Source organism: Oncorhynchus nerka, linkage group LG28 (assembly GCF_034236695.1).
Source record: "Oncorhynchus nerka isolate Pitt River linkage group LG28, Oner_Uvic_2.0, whole genome shotgun sequence".
Classification (NCBI taxonomy): Eukaryota; Metazoa; Chordata; class Actinopteri; order Salmoniformes; family Salmonidae; genus Oncorhynchus; species Oncorhynchus nerka.
The window spans coordinates 50957922-50973352 of record NC_088423.1 but is presented as its reverse complement, the minus strand read 5'-3'; the positions used below and the strand labels follow the sequence as shown (position 1 = coordinate 50973352).

The 15431-nt window shown below is 43.6% G+C and overlaps 1 protein-coding gene across 1 annotated transcript in view; it reads left to right on the top strand.

The window, feature by feature from the left end:
* Positions 1–617: 617 nt before the first annotated feature.
* The window catches only part of LOC115113382 (rab11 family-interacting protein 2), a 34064-nt gene continuing 19250 nt past the window's right edge, over positions 618–15431 (top strand). Inside the window, exons 1-2 of the mRNA XM_029640950.2 lie at positions 618–779; positions 1145–1799. Of these exons, the coding sequence (XP_029496810.1) occupies positions 1447–1799 (353 nt within the window). The 5' untranslated portion in view covers positions 618–779; positions 1145–1446. The remainder of the gene's footprint in view (positions 780–1144; positions 1800–15431) is intronic.

The window sequence follows — 15431 nt, the reverse complement described above, 5'->3', positions numbered from 1 at the left end:
TGGCTATGATAACTAGTGGAAACCAGATATTTGGGGCTGTAAATCATAGACACATACTTTCCATTGTTTCATGATTACTTCCTTGTTTGAATTAATTACTGTTAGTCACGATATGATTGGATTCACCACTCTAATGAAACACGTTCATGCATTTTCCATTTTCGGCATGCACCAACTCTCCAAATCGAGAAAACTGTATCACCTACATTAGAACCACATGGACATATGTTTCCTGCTTTTTCGAAAAGGCACATTCCTCTTCCACAGTCTTGGCTCCTTTCTGTACCTAGTGGCTATGTACCTAGTGGCGCAGTAGTCCAAGGCACTGCATTTCAGTGTCACTACAGTTCCTGGTTCGAATCCAGGCTGCATCACATCCGGCCGTGATTGGGAGTCCCATAGGGCTGCGCACAATTTGCATCGCGTTGTCTGGTTTTTCCCGGCAGTCATAGTAAATAATAATGTATTTTTAACTGACTCGCCTAATTAAATAAATAGAAATAAAAATAAACCTAGGGCATGTACAAATATGAACATGCTCCTGTAACCCCGTTTGTTTCTACGGCAACAGAGGAGGAGCTTGAACTTTCACCTGTGACTGTTGCGGATGTAGTTGGCTAACAAGGAAATTAGAGTTTTTGGTTGGTACAACTAGCAGGCTGTAAAATCACGAAATCTACCTCCAATAAATAATTTTGAAGTTTATTTGTGAAATATGTTAAACAATCGAATGGATTTACATGATGGCAAAATGTCGCAAGTTTGGAGAAAATGACGAGGTACAGTATTGAGCAAGCTTGTTTAGTTAGCTAACATAATCAGCTGTCCAATCTACTGTACGGCTAGTAATCAATGCTACTACTTTGCAACACGTTATTATTGTATAAGAATAACGATTGGTCTGTCACAATATGACAAAGGCAACAGAACTGAAAAACACGCTATTTTTGCTGTATAGCTAAATAGCTAGCTAATCCTTCAGGCAAAATAGCAATGGTTATTGGTGTCAGCTGTTTAGCTTGTTCGTTAGTTGGCCTGCTGAACTTGAATCATAGCACATCTGTATTACATACGTTAGGTAACTAACGTTAGTCAACCTGCACAACTACTTACAATGTACTCTTCTCTCCCATGTTGCTTTCAGGTGACTTGCTTAACAACAGTGGCTTGGACATTTGTGATATGATAATCACAAAAGACAAGTGTGTAAAATGGACTGAAGTAATTAGTTAGTTGCTAACTATTGAGATGTGCTACTAGCTGTACATATAAAACATATATGACCAATAAGCACTTTAAGTTGTCTTTGCCTACAAATCACCAATCTACATGAACATCATGTACTAAGAAATAAGTTGTTACTGTTTGCATGCTCTGTCGTCACTTTAAGGTCAATTCACCTCCACATACATTTGTTTTGCTAACCACACATAAACAGAGCTGATCATGTCACTAGTAGAGCAGTCCCAAAAGTGGTTCCCGACTCATGTCCAAGCCACTGTTCTTCAAGCAACTGACCTACAAGCTAAGAGTAAGAATGGCACCAACGATGCCTACACTATCATTCAGCTGGGAAAGGAGAAGTACTCGACATCTGTGGCAGAGAAAACACTTAGCCCAGTGTGGAGAGAAGAAGCCTCCTTTGAGCTGCCAGGTCTGCTTCTGGAGGGCAACCCAGAAATCTACGAACTATGCCTCATCGTGATGCACAGGTCCCTGGTGGGAATGGATAAATTCCTGGGCCAGAGCACCATCAGTCTCAATGAGATTTTTGATAACAAGGAGAGAAGGAAAACTGAGTAAGTATCACCAAACTAATCTAACTAAATTATGTTTTTGCTGCCTTTCAAGGAAGTTTCAGAACATTAAGCCAAATACAATATAACTTTTTGTCCAACTGTTAAATAGGAAATTTGCCTTCTCTGCTCTCAAACCCACATGTATAAACACATAGGCTGTAAAGCATCCCTAGTCACAACGGACAATGCTAAGCCTTTGGTTTTCTAGTTCTGTGTTTGATGTTTATGGAACTGCCAACAGGAAGAAGTAGGTTGGATTTGCGGAACTGTCTTGTTCAATGTCACAGGACTAACCTGCAGAAATAATTTGGAACATGATTCAGAGGGTTGGGTAGACTAGCCTAAATCATTTGATGGTTTGGAAAAACTGTCCCTAATGACCAATGATGCGTCTCTGTGGTCAGCATTGCAAATGTTTTCATGTGGCAGTCAATTGGAAAACATTCTAACAGTATTATTGATTTGTATTCTCAATTCACAATCATATACTTTTAATGTGGGGCTATGACAGTCAATTTCAAATTAGTCTGACATTGCTTGTCTTATCTCACCGCCACTAATGCGATGGGTGTGCTTGATGCGTGTCGCGTTGTATCTTCTCAAAGTCAGGGGGCGAGGTTGACAGTGCGCACCTCATCTCTCTTGTCACATCCAACCTGCTTTGATATTTGTTTTTAATGTGGTCAAGAGCACTGAATAAGCGTACCATGAGTTTTAATGGTCTTTTTACTTTTTTTAAATGACCATTTCTTCAGTAGTAGTTAGTCTTGTCCTATCGCTGCAACTCCTGTACGGACTCGGCAGAGGTGACGGTCGAGAGCCATGCACTCTCCAAAACACGACCCTGCCAAGTCACACTGCTTCTTGACACACTGCTCGCTTAACCCGGAAGCCAGCCGCAGCAATGTGTTGGAGGCAGCACCATACAACTGGTGACCGTGTCAGCGTGCATGCGCCCGGCCCGCCACAGGTGTCGCTAGAGCACGAAAGGACAAGGACATCCCGGCCAAACCCTCCCCTAACCCGGACGACACTGGCTCAATTGTGCGTCGCCTCATGGGTCTCCCGGTCGCGGCCGGATTGAACCCTTGTCTGTTGTGATGCCTCGAGCACTGCAATGCAGTGTCTTAGGCCGCTGCACCACTCGGGAGGCCCTCTCTAAAATATTTTGCACTAATGGATTTACATTCCTGTTAGTGAGCATTTTGTCTTTTGCCAACATGATCCATCCACCTAACGGGTTTGGTATATGAATAAGCAGATTAAATATCATTCAACCTACCAGGGTGTTTACAAACACTACAGGAACAAGATAATCCACATGTATCAATCACATTTTTACTAATACTGTAGAACTTTGTTCTAAAGCTGTATCCATATCCATTGGATGCAGTGATCACAATTTCTTATTTTTTAAATTTGATTTCACCTTTATTTAACCAGGTAGGCCAGTTGAGAACACGTTCTCATTTAAACTGGGACCGTGCCAAGATAAAGCAAAGCAACAAAAACAACAACAGAGTTACACATAAACAAATGTACAGTCAATATCACAATATAAAAATCTATGTACAGTGTGTGCAAATGTAGAAGAGTAGGGCGGTAAGGCAATAGATAGGCCATGGAGACGAAATAATTACAATTTAGCATTAACACTGGAGTGATACATGTGCAAATGATGATGTGCAAGTTTGTTCACCCTGGGGTGCAAAAGAGCAAGAGGTTAAGTAACAATATGGGGATGAGGTAGTTGCGTGTGCTATTTACAGATTGGCTGTGTACAGGTACAGTGATCGGTAAGCTGCTCTGACAGCTGATGCTTGAAGTTAGAAAGGGAGATGTAAGACTCCAGCTTCAGTGATTTTTGCAATTCGTTCCAGTCAATGGCAGCAGAGAACTGGAAGGAAAGGCAGCAAAAGGAAGTGTTGGCTTTGGGGGTGACCAGTGAAATATACCTGCTGGAGCGTGTGCTACGGGTGGGTGTTGCTATGGTGACCAGTGAGCTAAGGTGGGGCTTTACGTAGCATAGATTTATAGATTACCTGGAGCCAGTGGGTTTGGCCACAAATATGTAGCGAGGGCCAGCCGACAAGGGCATACAGGTCGCAGCAGTATATGGGGCTTTGGTGACAAAACGGATTGCACTGTGATAGACTACATCCAATTTGCTGAGTAGAGTGTCGGAGGCTATTTTGTAAATGACATCGTCGAGGATCGGTAGGATAGTCAGTTTTACGAGGGTATGTTTGGCAGCATTTGTGAAGGAGGCTTTGTTGCGAAATAGGAAGCAAATTCTAGATTTAATTTTGTATTGGAGATGCTTAATGTGAGTCTGGAAGAAGAGTTCACAGTCTAACCAGACACCTTGGTATTTGTAGTTGTCCACATATTCTAAGTCAGAACCGTCCAGAGTAGTGATGCTAGTCGGGCGGGAGGGTGCGATCAGCAATCGGTTGAAGAGCATGCACTTAGTTTTACTTGCATTTAAAAGCAGTTGGAGGACTCAGAAGGAGTGTTGTATGACATTGAAGTTCATTTTGGAGGTATGTTAGCACAGTGTCCAAAGACGGGCCAGATGTATACAGAATGGTGTTGTCTGCGTAGAGGTGGATCAGAGAATCACCAGCAGCAAGAGCGACATCATTGATATATATACAGAGAAAAGAGTGGGCCTAAGAATTGAAACCTTTGGCACCCCCATAGAGACTGACAGAGATCCGTACAACAGGCCCTCCGATTTGACACACTGAACTCTGAGAAGTAGTTGGTGAACCAGGCAAGGCAGTCATTTGAGAAGCCAAGGCTATCGAGTCTGCCGATAAGAATGCGGTGATTGACAGTCAAAATTCTTGGCCAGGTCGATAAAAAATGGCTGCACAGTACTGTCTTTTATTGATGGTGGTTATGATATCGTTTAGGACCTTGAGCGTGGCTGAGGTGCACCCATGACCAGCTCGGAAACCAGATTGCATAGTGGAGAAGGTACGGTGGGATTCGAAATGGTCGGTGATCTGTTTGTTAACTTGGCTTTCGAAGATTTTAGAAAGGCTGGGCAGGATGGAATATAGGTCTAACAGTTTGGGTCTCTAGTGTCTCCCCTTTGAAGACGGGGATGACCGCGACAGCAGAGGTGTATTTAGAGGGCAAGTTGGTCAGGATGATATCTATGAGGGTGCCCATGGTTACGGATTTAGGGTTTTACCTGGAAGGTTCCTTGATAATTTGTGTGAGATTGAAGGCATCTTGCTTAGATTGTAGGACAGTCGGGTTTTAAGCAGTTTAGGTCACCTAACTGTACGAACTCTGAAGATTGACAGGGGGGCAATCAATTCACAAATGGTGTCCAGGACACAGCTGGGGGCTGAAGGGGGTTTGTAACAAGCGGCAACTGTGAGAGACTTGTTTCTGGAAAGGTGGAATTGTTTGGGCACAGACTTGGCTAGTATGACATAACTCTGCAGGGTATCTCTGCAGTAGATTGCAACTCCGCCCCCTTTGGCAGTTCTACCTTGTCGGAAAATGTTATAGTTGGGGATGAAAATTTCCAGATTCAGACACTGCTAGGACATCCGGGTTGGCGGAGTGTGCTAAAGTAGTGAATAAAACAAACTTCGGGAGGAAGCTTCTCATGTTAACGTGCATGAAACCAAGGCTTTTACGGTTATAGAAGTCAAGAAATGAGAGCGCCTGGGGATTGGGAGTGAAGCTAGGGGCTGCAGGGCCTGGGTTAGCCTCTACATTACGAGAGGAGTAGGATAAGGGTACGGCTAAAGGCTATAAGAACTGGTCGTCTAGTGCACTCAGAACAGAGAGTGAAAGGAGCAGGTTTCTGGGCGTGGAAGAATAGATTCGAGGCATAATGTACAGACAAGGGTATATGGTAGGATGTGAATACAGTGGAGGTAAACCTAGGCATAGAGTAAAAGAGAGGTTTTTTCTCTTTAGGCACCATTGAAGCTGGTCACCCCTCATAGCCTGGTTCCTCTCTTAGGTTTCTTCCTAGGTTCTGGCCTTTCTAGGGAGTTTTTCCTAGCCACCCTGCTTCTACACCTGCATTGCTTGCTGTTTGAGGTTTTAGGCTGGGTTTCTGTACAGCAATTTGTGACATCAGCTGATGTAAGAAGGGCTTTATAAATAAATACATTTAATTGATTAAGCCAGGTGAGGTCACCACATGTGTGGGGGTTGGAACAAAAGGGCTAGCTAAGGAATATTTAGCAGGGCTGGAGGCTCTACAGTGAAATAGGTCAATAATCACTAACCAAAACAGCAATAGACAAGGCATATTGACATTAGGTAGAGGCATGTGTAGCCGAGTGATCATATGGTCCAGTGAGTAGCTAGGCGAGCTGGAGACACGGCGATTCGGACAGCTAGTGGGCCGGGGCTAGCAGATGGGCCTTCGGGGGACGTCGCAACGGAAGAGCCTGTTGAAACCCCCTCGGATGGTTACGTCGGCAGACCAGTCGTAATGGATTGGCGGGGCTCCGTGTCTGCAGTAAAAGGGTCCAGGCAAAATAGGTATTGTAGCCCAAGAATTGTCTGATGGACCTCTTCGGCTAGCCGGGAGATGGGCCTAGCCTGGAGCATGCCTGGAGCTAACTGATGCTTGCTTCGGGACAGAGACGTTAGCCAGGAGTAGCAACTTGGATAGCTGATAGCTTGCTGCGATGATCCGGTGTAAAGGTTCAGAGCTTGTGGTAGGAATCTGGAGATGTGGTAGAGAAAAAGCAGTCCAATATGCTCTGGGTTGATATCACACTGTGCAGACTGGCAGGAATTGACCGGGCTGAGGCTGGCTGATGTCTGTGTTAATGGTGATCACCGCTAGCAGTGGCTAAACTGACTACCAGCTAATTAGCTGGCTCGCCACTGATGGGGTTCCGGTTCTAAAAAGTGTTCTAAAAAGTGTAAAAAATTGCAGATCCGTACCACATTGGGCGAGGTGGGTTGCAGGAGAGTATGTTCCGTCCGTAGATGTAAATTGAGATTGTATATATTTCGTATATACACTGCTCAAACAAATAAAGGGAACACTTAAACAACACAATGTAACTCCAAGTCAATCACACTTCTGTGAAATCAAACTGTCCACTTAGGAAGCAACACTGATTGACAATACATTTCACATGCTGTTGTGCAAATGGAATAGACAACAGGTGGAAATTATAGGCAATTAGCAAGACACCCCCAATAAAGGAGTGGTTCTGCAGGCCACTTCTCAGTTCCTATGCTTCCTGGCTGATGTTTTGGTCACTTTTGAATGCTGGCGGTGCTTTCACTCTAGTGGTAGCATGAGACGGAGTCTACAACCCACACAAGTGGCTCAGGTAGTGCAGCTCATCCAGGATGGTGCATCAATGCGAGCTGTGGCAAGAAGGTTTGCTGTGTCTGTCAGCATAGTGTCCAGAGCATGGAGGCGCTACCAGGAGACAGGCCAGTACATCAGGAGACGTGGAGGAGGCCATAGGAGGGCAACAACCTCCTTGCCTTTGTGCAAGGAGGAGCAGGAGGAGCACTGACAGAGCCCTGCAAAATGACCTCCAGCAGGCCACAAATGTGCATGTGTCTGTTCAAACGGTCAGAAACAGACTCCATGAGGGTGGTATGAGGGCCCGACGTCCACAGGTGGAGGTTGTGCTTACAGCCCAACACCGTGCAGGACGTTGGCATTTGCCAGAGAACACCAAGATCGGCAAATTCGCCGCTGGCGCCCTGTGCTCTTCACAGATGGAAGCAGGTTCAAACTGAGCACATGTGACAGAGTCTGGAGACGCGGTAGAGAACGTTCTGCTGCCTGCAACATCCTCCAGCATGACCGGTTTGGCGGTGGGTCAGTCATGGTGTGGGGTGGCATTTCTTTGGGGGGCCACACAGCCCTCCATGTGCTCGCCAGAGGTAGCCTGACTGCCATTAGGTACCGAGATGAGATCCTCAGACCCCTTGTGAGATCATATGCTGGTGCGGTTGGCCCTGGGTTCCTCCTAATGCAAGACAATGCTAGATCTCATGTGGCTGAAGTGTGTCAGCAGTTCCTGCAAGAGGAAGGCATTGATGCTATGGACTGGCCCGCCCGTTCCCCAGACCTGAATCCAATTGAGCACATCTGGGACATCATGTCTTGCTCCATCCACCACCGCCACGTTGCACCACAGACTGTCCAGGAGTTGGTGGATGCTTTAGTCCAGGTCTGGGAGGAGATCCCTCAGGTGACCATCCGACACCTCATCAGGAGCATGCCCAGGCATTGTAGGGAGGTCATACAGGCACGTGGAGGCCATACACACTACTGAGCCTCATTTTGACTTGTTTTAAGGACATTACATAAAAGTTGGATCAGCCTGTAGTGTGGTTTTCCACTTTAATTTTGAGTGTGACTCCAAATCCAGACCTCCATGGGTTGATAAATTAGATTTCCATTGATCATTTTTGTGTGATTTTGTTGTCAGCACATTCAACTATGTAAAGAAAAAAGTATTTAATATGAATATTCCATTCATTCAGATCTCGGATGTGTTATTTTAGTGTTCCCTTTATTTTTTTGAGAAGTGTATATATATTTTAAGAAAAAGATATATACACGGGACAAGACAAGCAAGACGTCCGACTGCTACGCCATCTTGGAAAAAAGTATAGTGGCTGATCATAATATAGTGGCTATATCCAGGAAAGCCAAAGTTCCAAAAGCTGGGCCTAAAAAGTGTATTAGAGATCATGCAAAAGATTTTGCTGTGACTCTTATGTGGATGATGTAAAACATATTTGTTGGTCTGATGTGATTAATATGGAGTCTCCAGATGCTGCACTTAATGCATTTATGAAATTGCTTCTTCCACTTATTAATAAACATGCACCCATTAAGAAACTGACTGTTGGAACTGTTAAGGTAACATGGATTGATGAGAAATTGAAAAACTGTATGGTTGAAAGAGATTGGGCAAAAGGTGTTTACTAATAAGTCTGGCTGCACATCTGACTGGCTGACTTATTGCAAATTTAGATATTATGTGACTAAACTCAACAAAAAGAAGACACTGTATTCTGAAGCCAAGATCACTTTATATGTAATTTACATTCAATTATGGGCAGAAAGACAAATTCAACTCCATCTTTCATTGAATCAGATGGCAAAACCATCACAAAACCATTTGATGTTGCCAATTTATTTTAATGATGACTTATTTGGCAAAGTAGGCAAACTTAGGCAGGAAATGCCAACAATGAACAGTGAGCTATCGTATTCATGCACAAAAAAAACTAATAATAAAAGTAAAGCATTTTAAGTTAGAATTTTATAAAGTTAGTGTGGGAGAAGTGGAAAATTATTGTTATCAACTTAGATGCAAAGCTACTGAGGATGGTAACTGACTCTATAGCCACTCCTATCTGTCATATATTTAATCTGAGTCTACAGGAAAGTCTTTGTCCACCGGCCTGGAGGGAAGCCAAAGTCATTCCGCTACCCAAGAGTGGTAAAGCAGCCTTTACTGGTTGGCCTATCAGCTTGCTGCCAGCTCTTAGCTGGCATTTCTCTGTACACAAATTAACAACAGAGTTTCAGTGTGTTAATTTAAAACCCGGGACCCTTCCTGCAGGCTCATCCTGACATGACCCTCCAGCATGACAATGCCACCACGCACAGAAAGAGCAGTATGGCTGAGTTCCTGCAAGACAGGAATGTCAGTGTCCTGCCATGGCCAGTGAAGAGCCTGGATCTCAATCCCAGTGAGCACGTCTGGGACCTGTTGGATCGGAGGGTGAGGGCTAGGGCCAGTCCCCCCAGAAATGTCCGGGAACTGGTACAAGAGTGGGGTAACATCTCACAGCAAGAACTGGCAAATCTGGTGCAGTCTATGAGGAGGAGATGCACTGCAGTACTTAATGCAGCTGGTGGCCACACCAGATACTGACTTTTGATTTTGACCCCCCTTTGTTCAGGGACACATTATTCAATTTCTGTTAGTCACATGTCTGTGGAACTTGTTCAGTTTATATCTCAGTTGTTGAATCTTATGTTCATACAAATATATACAGGTTAAGTTTGCTGAAAATAAACACAGTTGACAATGAGAGGGTTCTTCTTTTTTTTGCTGAGTTTACATTCAAAGTTTGTAAAGATGGGGAGAGGTCTGTCCGTAGTAAAGAGATCAATCATATGTATTTATAGAGCTCTTTTTACATCAGCCAATTGTAAAGTACTATACCGAAACCAAGCCTTCAACCCCAAACAGCAAGCAATGCAGATGTAGTAGCACAGTGGCTAGAAAAAAAACTCCCTAGAAAGGCAGGAACCTAGGAAGAAACCTATAGAGGAACCAGGCTCTGAGTGGTGGCCAGTCCTCTTCTGGCTGTGCCGGGTTGCCATTATAACAGTACATGGCCAAGATGTTCAAACGTTCATAGATGACCAGCAGGGTCAAATAATAATCACATTGGTTGTAGAGGGTGCAACAGGTCAGCACCTCGTGAGTAAATGTCAGTTGGCTTTTTTTAGTTGAGCATTCAGAGTTCGAGACAGCAGTTGCAGTAGAGAGTCGAAATCAGAATGTCTGGGACAAGCTACTACGTCCTGTGAACTGCCGCAGGCAGAACAGTTGAAACTGCTTTTTGACACCACACTCCAAAAAGCAAGTTCTGCAGGCTCTAGTTTATTTTGATTGTGGTCGAGTGCTGCAAGGAAAGACCTAGTTAAGCTGCAGCTGGCCCAGAACAGAGCGGCACATCTTGCTCTTCATTATAATCAGAGGGCTGATATAAATACTGTGCATGACAGTCTCTCTTGGCTAAGAGTTGAGGAGACTGACTGCATCACTTGTGTTGAAAATCTCAATGTTTGCATAGTCAACTTACACACAACTCTGACACACACACTTACCCCACCAGACCTGCCACCAGGGGTCTTTTCACAGTCCCCAAATCCAGAACAAATTCAAGAAAGCGTACAGTATTTTTATAGAGCCATTGTGTGTAACTCCGTTCCATCTCATATGGCTGAAATAAACAGCAAACCTGGTTTAAAAGAACAGAGCAAGCAACACCTCGCGGCACAACACCTCTCCCCTGTTTGACCTAGATAGTTTGTATGTATGTATTGATATGTAGGCTACGTGTGCCTTTTAAATTTAAAAAAATGGACTGAGGAATATTTCTGTATGTAATTAAGCCCTTTTGTGGGGGAAATACTAATTCTGATTAGCTGGGCCTGGCTCTCCAGTGGGTGGGGAAGGGCACCTGCCCAGTCATGTGAAATCCATAGATTAGGGCCTAATGATTTCATTTGAAATCTGATTTCCTTATAAGAACCGTAACTCAGTCAAATCTTTATAGTTTTTGCATGTTGAGTTTATATTTTGTTCAGTATATAATATTTCATTTATAAAACAGCATTTAAAAAAAAAATATATATATATATATATATCCCGCAAACGCATTTTCATATCCGGTTGTGACCCCTAGTTTGTGAACCGCTGGGGTAAGAATTAGAATACCCTACCACAGTATTTGTAGCCATAGTTGATAATAGCTCTCTAAGAGCTGATTAGTCGTCACTATTGTGGAATAATTATAATGTTATGGTAAGATTGGAAAGGGAGAACGCTGATCAGAGAGCATGCTGAATTTATTTTGATCCTATCCGTATTGACACAGGCCACAACGACTGGGAAACGCATGTCGGCCGTTGTAGGAACAATGTGAAAACACTCGTAAGCCTACATCCCATTGCTATCGGGAAACCGGGCCCTGTAGGATGGGATCGATAAACCAGGAAAATTCTCCATCGTTTAAATCTCCAGTTTGGGAACATTTTGGCTTCCCAGTAGATTACAACAGCGATGGACAAAGAGTTACCAGTACTATGTCGCCACTGCTCAACGAAAATAGCCTATGCAGCTGCCAACACCTCAAACATGTTGGCAAATTTATGTCGACATCACCATTGTGTTCCCACCACCTGAGCAAGACGGAAACGCAAAAAAACATCAACTCTTTCTTCCCTCCGCATTCAAGCAGCTAATTCTGACCGTGCCAAATAAAATACAAGAGCGATAGGCATGTTTATAGCCGCGGATATGCGCCCATTACTAACTTCGCCCACCAATTGTCAGCAAACGGGTAGGACCCGCTCTATATAAGCAATGGTGCATTGTGTTGCGCTTACTACAGATGGATGGGCCTCAAGTGCCACGCAAAGGTACTCAATGACGGCCCATCACATTACCCCAGAGTGGGAGATGAGAGATACTGTGCTGCAGACACGCCCCCTTTATGAGTCACACACAAGTGCACATATTTTCATCTTTGTAAGAAAACATCATACCATAGGCCTACGATGTCCCGAGCCATGTTTACACATTGATTTCATACGCATATTGCACTTTATTTTAGTGTTGCTGAGTAATCGTGTGTTTTTCATTTAAGTAAATACAAAGTGTTGGTATTCTGATTGTGCTCTCACCAGTCATTATATGACTCATGATCATTTATGGAATCGGGAATACCAACATTTTGTATTTTCTCAAATGAACCAAAATTAACTACAGTAACTGTTGGGGTTTATTTTTCCCGCTGTACTGAAACCCCAAAAAAGCAATACGTACTAAACTGGGTTCGGGGACCTGTTTCACCCCTAGTTACCTGTACATCTGTCTTGTTGTGACACAGGCTACGCCATTGTGCTAGTTAAAAGATGTGCTTTGTTGACACCGAACAATGAATCAAGAGGTTAGTCTTTTGAGAATAGACTGCCATTCATGTTGTAATTGAGTTGACTGGGTGCAGCCTTTGTAGGTGGTGAACTAGTCCAGCAAGAACAGCAGTCAGCAGGCCATCAGATTATCTTTCCTGTCTAATAGCAGCAAACTGTTCCACCTCAATTCCAGCAATCACACAATCAACAAATGGCAATACTGTCCTTGCTTATTCTTGCCTTATTCTGGAATTGAGATGGTAAACTGTAATTTATGGACATGGCATAGGCTAAACATTATGTTGTGCTCTTTTGGGTATTAGCCTATGCTAACTGAATGTGGTGGAACTGGCCAAACATGCCTGGTTACTAATTCTGACTCAAATGATATATATTTTTCCAGTGGTGTGGATGTATGGAAAAAACACTACACCAGCTCCACCCAATCCAGTTGCGCTATTTAAAAGTTATTTTTGGCTGTGTAGAATAACTATGGCACAATGTGTTGTAGTTAGCTAGGCCTAGGCTACATGATGAGTAAGCCTCCATTCTGCTCAGAGGAACAGGAACATAAGAGGATCTGGTGTCAATTAGCCATTGGTACATTTCATCATGCAAACATTAGCACACTTCCTCTTCACCCATTAGTTGGGGAGAATTGCGATGTGTCATAAGCAACCGTTGATGGTAGTATTTATTTAAGGTGCCGGAGCTGATGCACCTCCAGGGTTTGCAGTCATTCAAGTACAGAGCTGTTGTGGAGATGTCAATGTACCAGTATTTAGTCATCCCACACAACTGACTCAACTAGAATGAGCCCAAGGCCCACTCTTGTGCTGCCATATCCAAATACTGGAGCATTCCCAATTTGCTAACTAGCTGTGTCCGTCAACTGTATTTTCAAAGCTGACACAGACTCTCCTCCCCATCTAGACATTGAGGTAGGCAGCCCCTAATTATCGCACACCTGTGTTGATTGTGAGGAGTTTCTCAGAGGTCTTGGTAGAGTGGGAGTATTGTGGTTCCAGGCAGAGGGAGGTTTATCTTGGCCTTGACACCCATGTGAAGTACAGGGCTGGCCCCCTCAGCAGCATGCTGTGGCTCCTAGATCGTGCTCCGAAGGACAGAGCACACTATGTGATTAAGGCTAGCTTGACCAAGAGGCCCTTGCCTTGGAGGTTCTTTAGCCACAGTTTAGGGCAAAAAAACATCACGCCTGTCCACTTTTCCAATGACAGAAGTAGCCTATAGCTTGAACAGACAGAGGTTGTGCTCATTGAGGAATTGTGGAATTTACCAGAGCACCTGCTGTTTGAGAGGTGGTTTAAATGTTGACTTTGTATTTTGAGTGAGCTTTGTTCCCAGTTCTACATTGTTGCAGTCGACAAACCATTGGTTTAAAAAGGCCAGACCAGTGGTCACAAACCGGTCGATCGCGGTCTACTGGTCGATCTCCAAAGCATTCCTAGTCGATCGCCGACAATTTCTATAAAAAAAACAATAATAAACCACAGAGTTTCTAAACCCAGAAGCGCAACTTCGTGAGACTTCCGGGAACGCTTGTGAAACAGACCAAATAGACCAGGCCGGGGCTTGAGAAGTCAATGAGAAGTGCAAAATTCTTCCTTAGTTTTTAATTTCTCCGAAATCTAAAGGCACAACCTAGATTTGAGCTTATTTCTCAAGTAGTTTAGCATGTTATTACTCCAACCTTGTGATCGTGACAAACTGACACATTTTAATGTTTGTCTTAAACAACTTTATATTGAAGGAGTGCCTTTTTTGATTTGACAGCCTACACATGCGCAGTTCGGAAACGACCGTTTGGATCCGATGACATGTTTAGCTAGCCAACGTCTCCATGACGTCACCTCAAGTGTGATCGGGGATTTCTTATTGGAGAAGCAGTTTTTGCCTGTCTTTGATAAAGCCTTATGTGTTTTTATATTTGTTTCACGCTGTTTGTAGTAGGTGCACTTGATTCAGCTGGCCTGTGCGGGGTAGTCGAAGTGTCTCCATTTTGAACCATTTCATGTGTCTGAAGGTACAAACTCCGCCATCAGCTGGAAGACTGTCTTCTTTTTGGTCAGTCTCCCTCCGCTGAGATTGACCATCAGATGCAGGCACCATCAGTAAAATAAAAAAAGCAAATTATTACAATTCATGTTCACTCAGCTATGCCTCACAAGTAATACAGCAAATGATCTAGTACCAAGTGTGATCATATACTTCAAGTTTTAAAATATAATGATAAAATTGTCTGAGAAGAACAACATTGCAATGCCATTGGCAGGGAAATTCAAGCATAGCCAATATGCATTGATAATGTATTGGGCCTATTGCACACACATCATTGCTACAGAGCTGTTTTTAATTGGTTAATGTTGCATAGGCTTGTGTTTTTTAAGTCATGTTTTTTTTTTTTTATCTGAGCGCTTAGACCTCAGCCTGCATTTTGACTTAAAAAGTGATCTCACCACAATGGTTGGTGACCACTGGGCTAGACCTAGGCTATGGAGAAGCCAGCATTCTCATTAGCATGTATGAGTTGCATGGTTATCCTGCACCATTGCCTTTGTAATTTCCCAATTGCTTGTCGTAGCAGTTCTGAACAAAGGCCAGATTTGTGCAAATGTCACCCCTTTTTCTCACAGCGAAGGCATCAATCGTATTACTTCCAGCAGAAAAGGCCGAGGTTAAATAAACAGGAGCAGAGTAGCAGAATGGCCTTGATGAACCATATTATTCAGCATTCTTTTCACGATTCAGACCATCACAGTTAGCAGGGAATTATGTTTATCCCTCGTATAATATGTATTCACAGGGAGACGAAAAGCTTCAAGTGACGTCGCCTGTGGATTTATGTGAGGTGAAATTGGGGACTTCCACCACAGACATTTTACCCTAATAATTTATTGAATACACAAGTTGTTACTCTTCCTCAG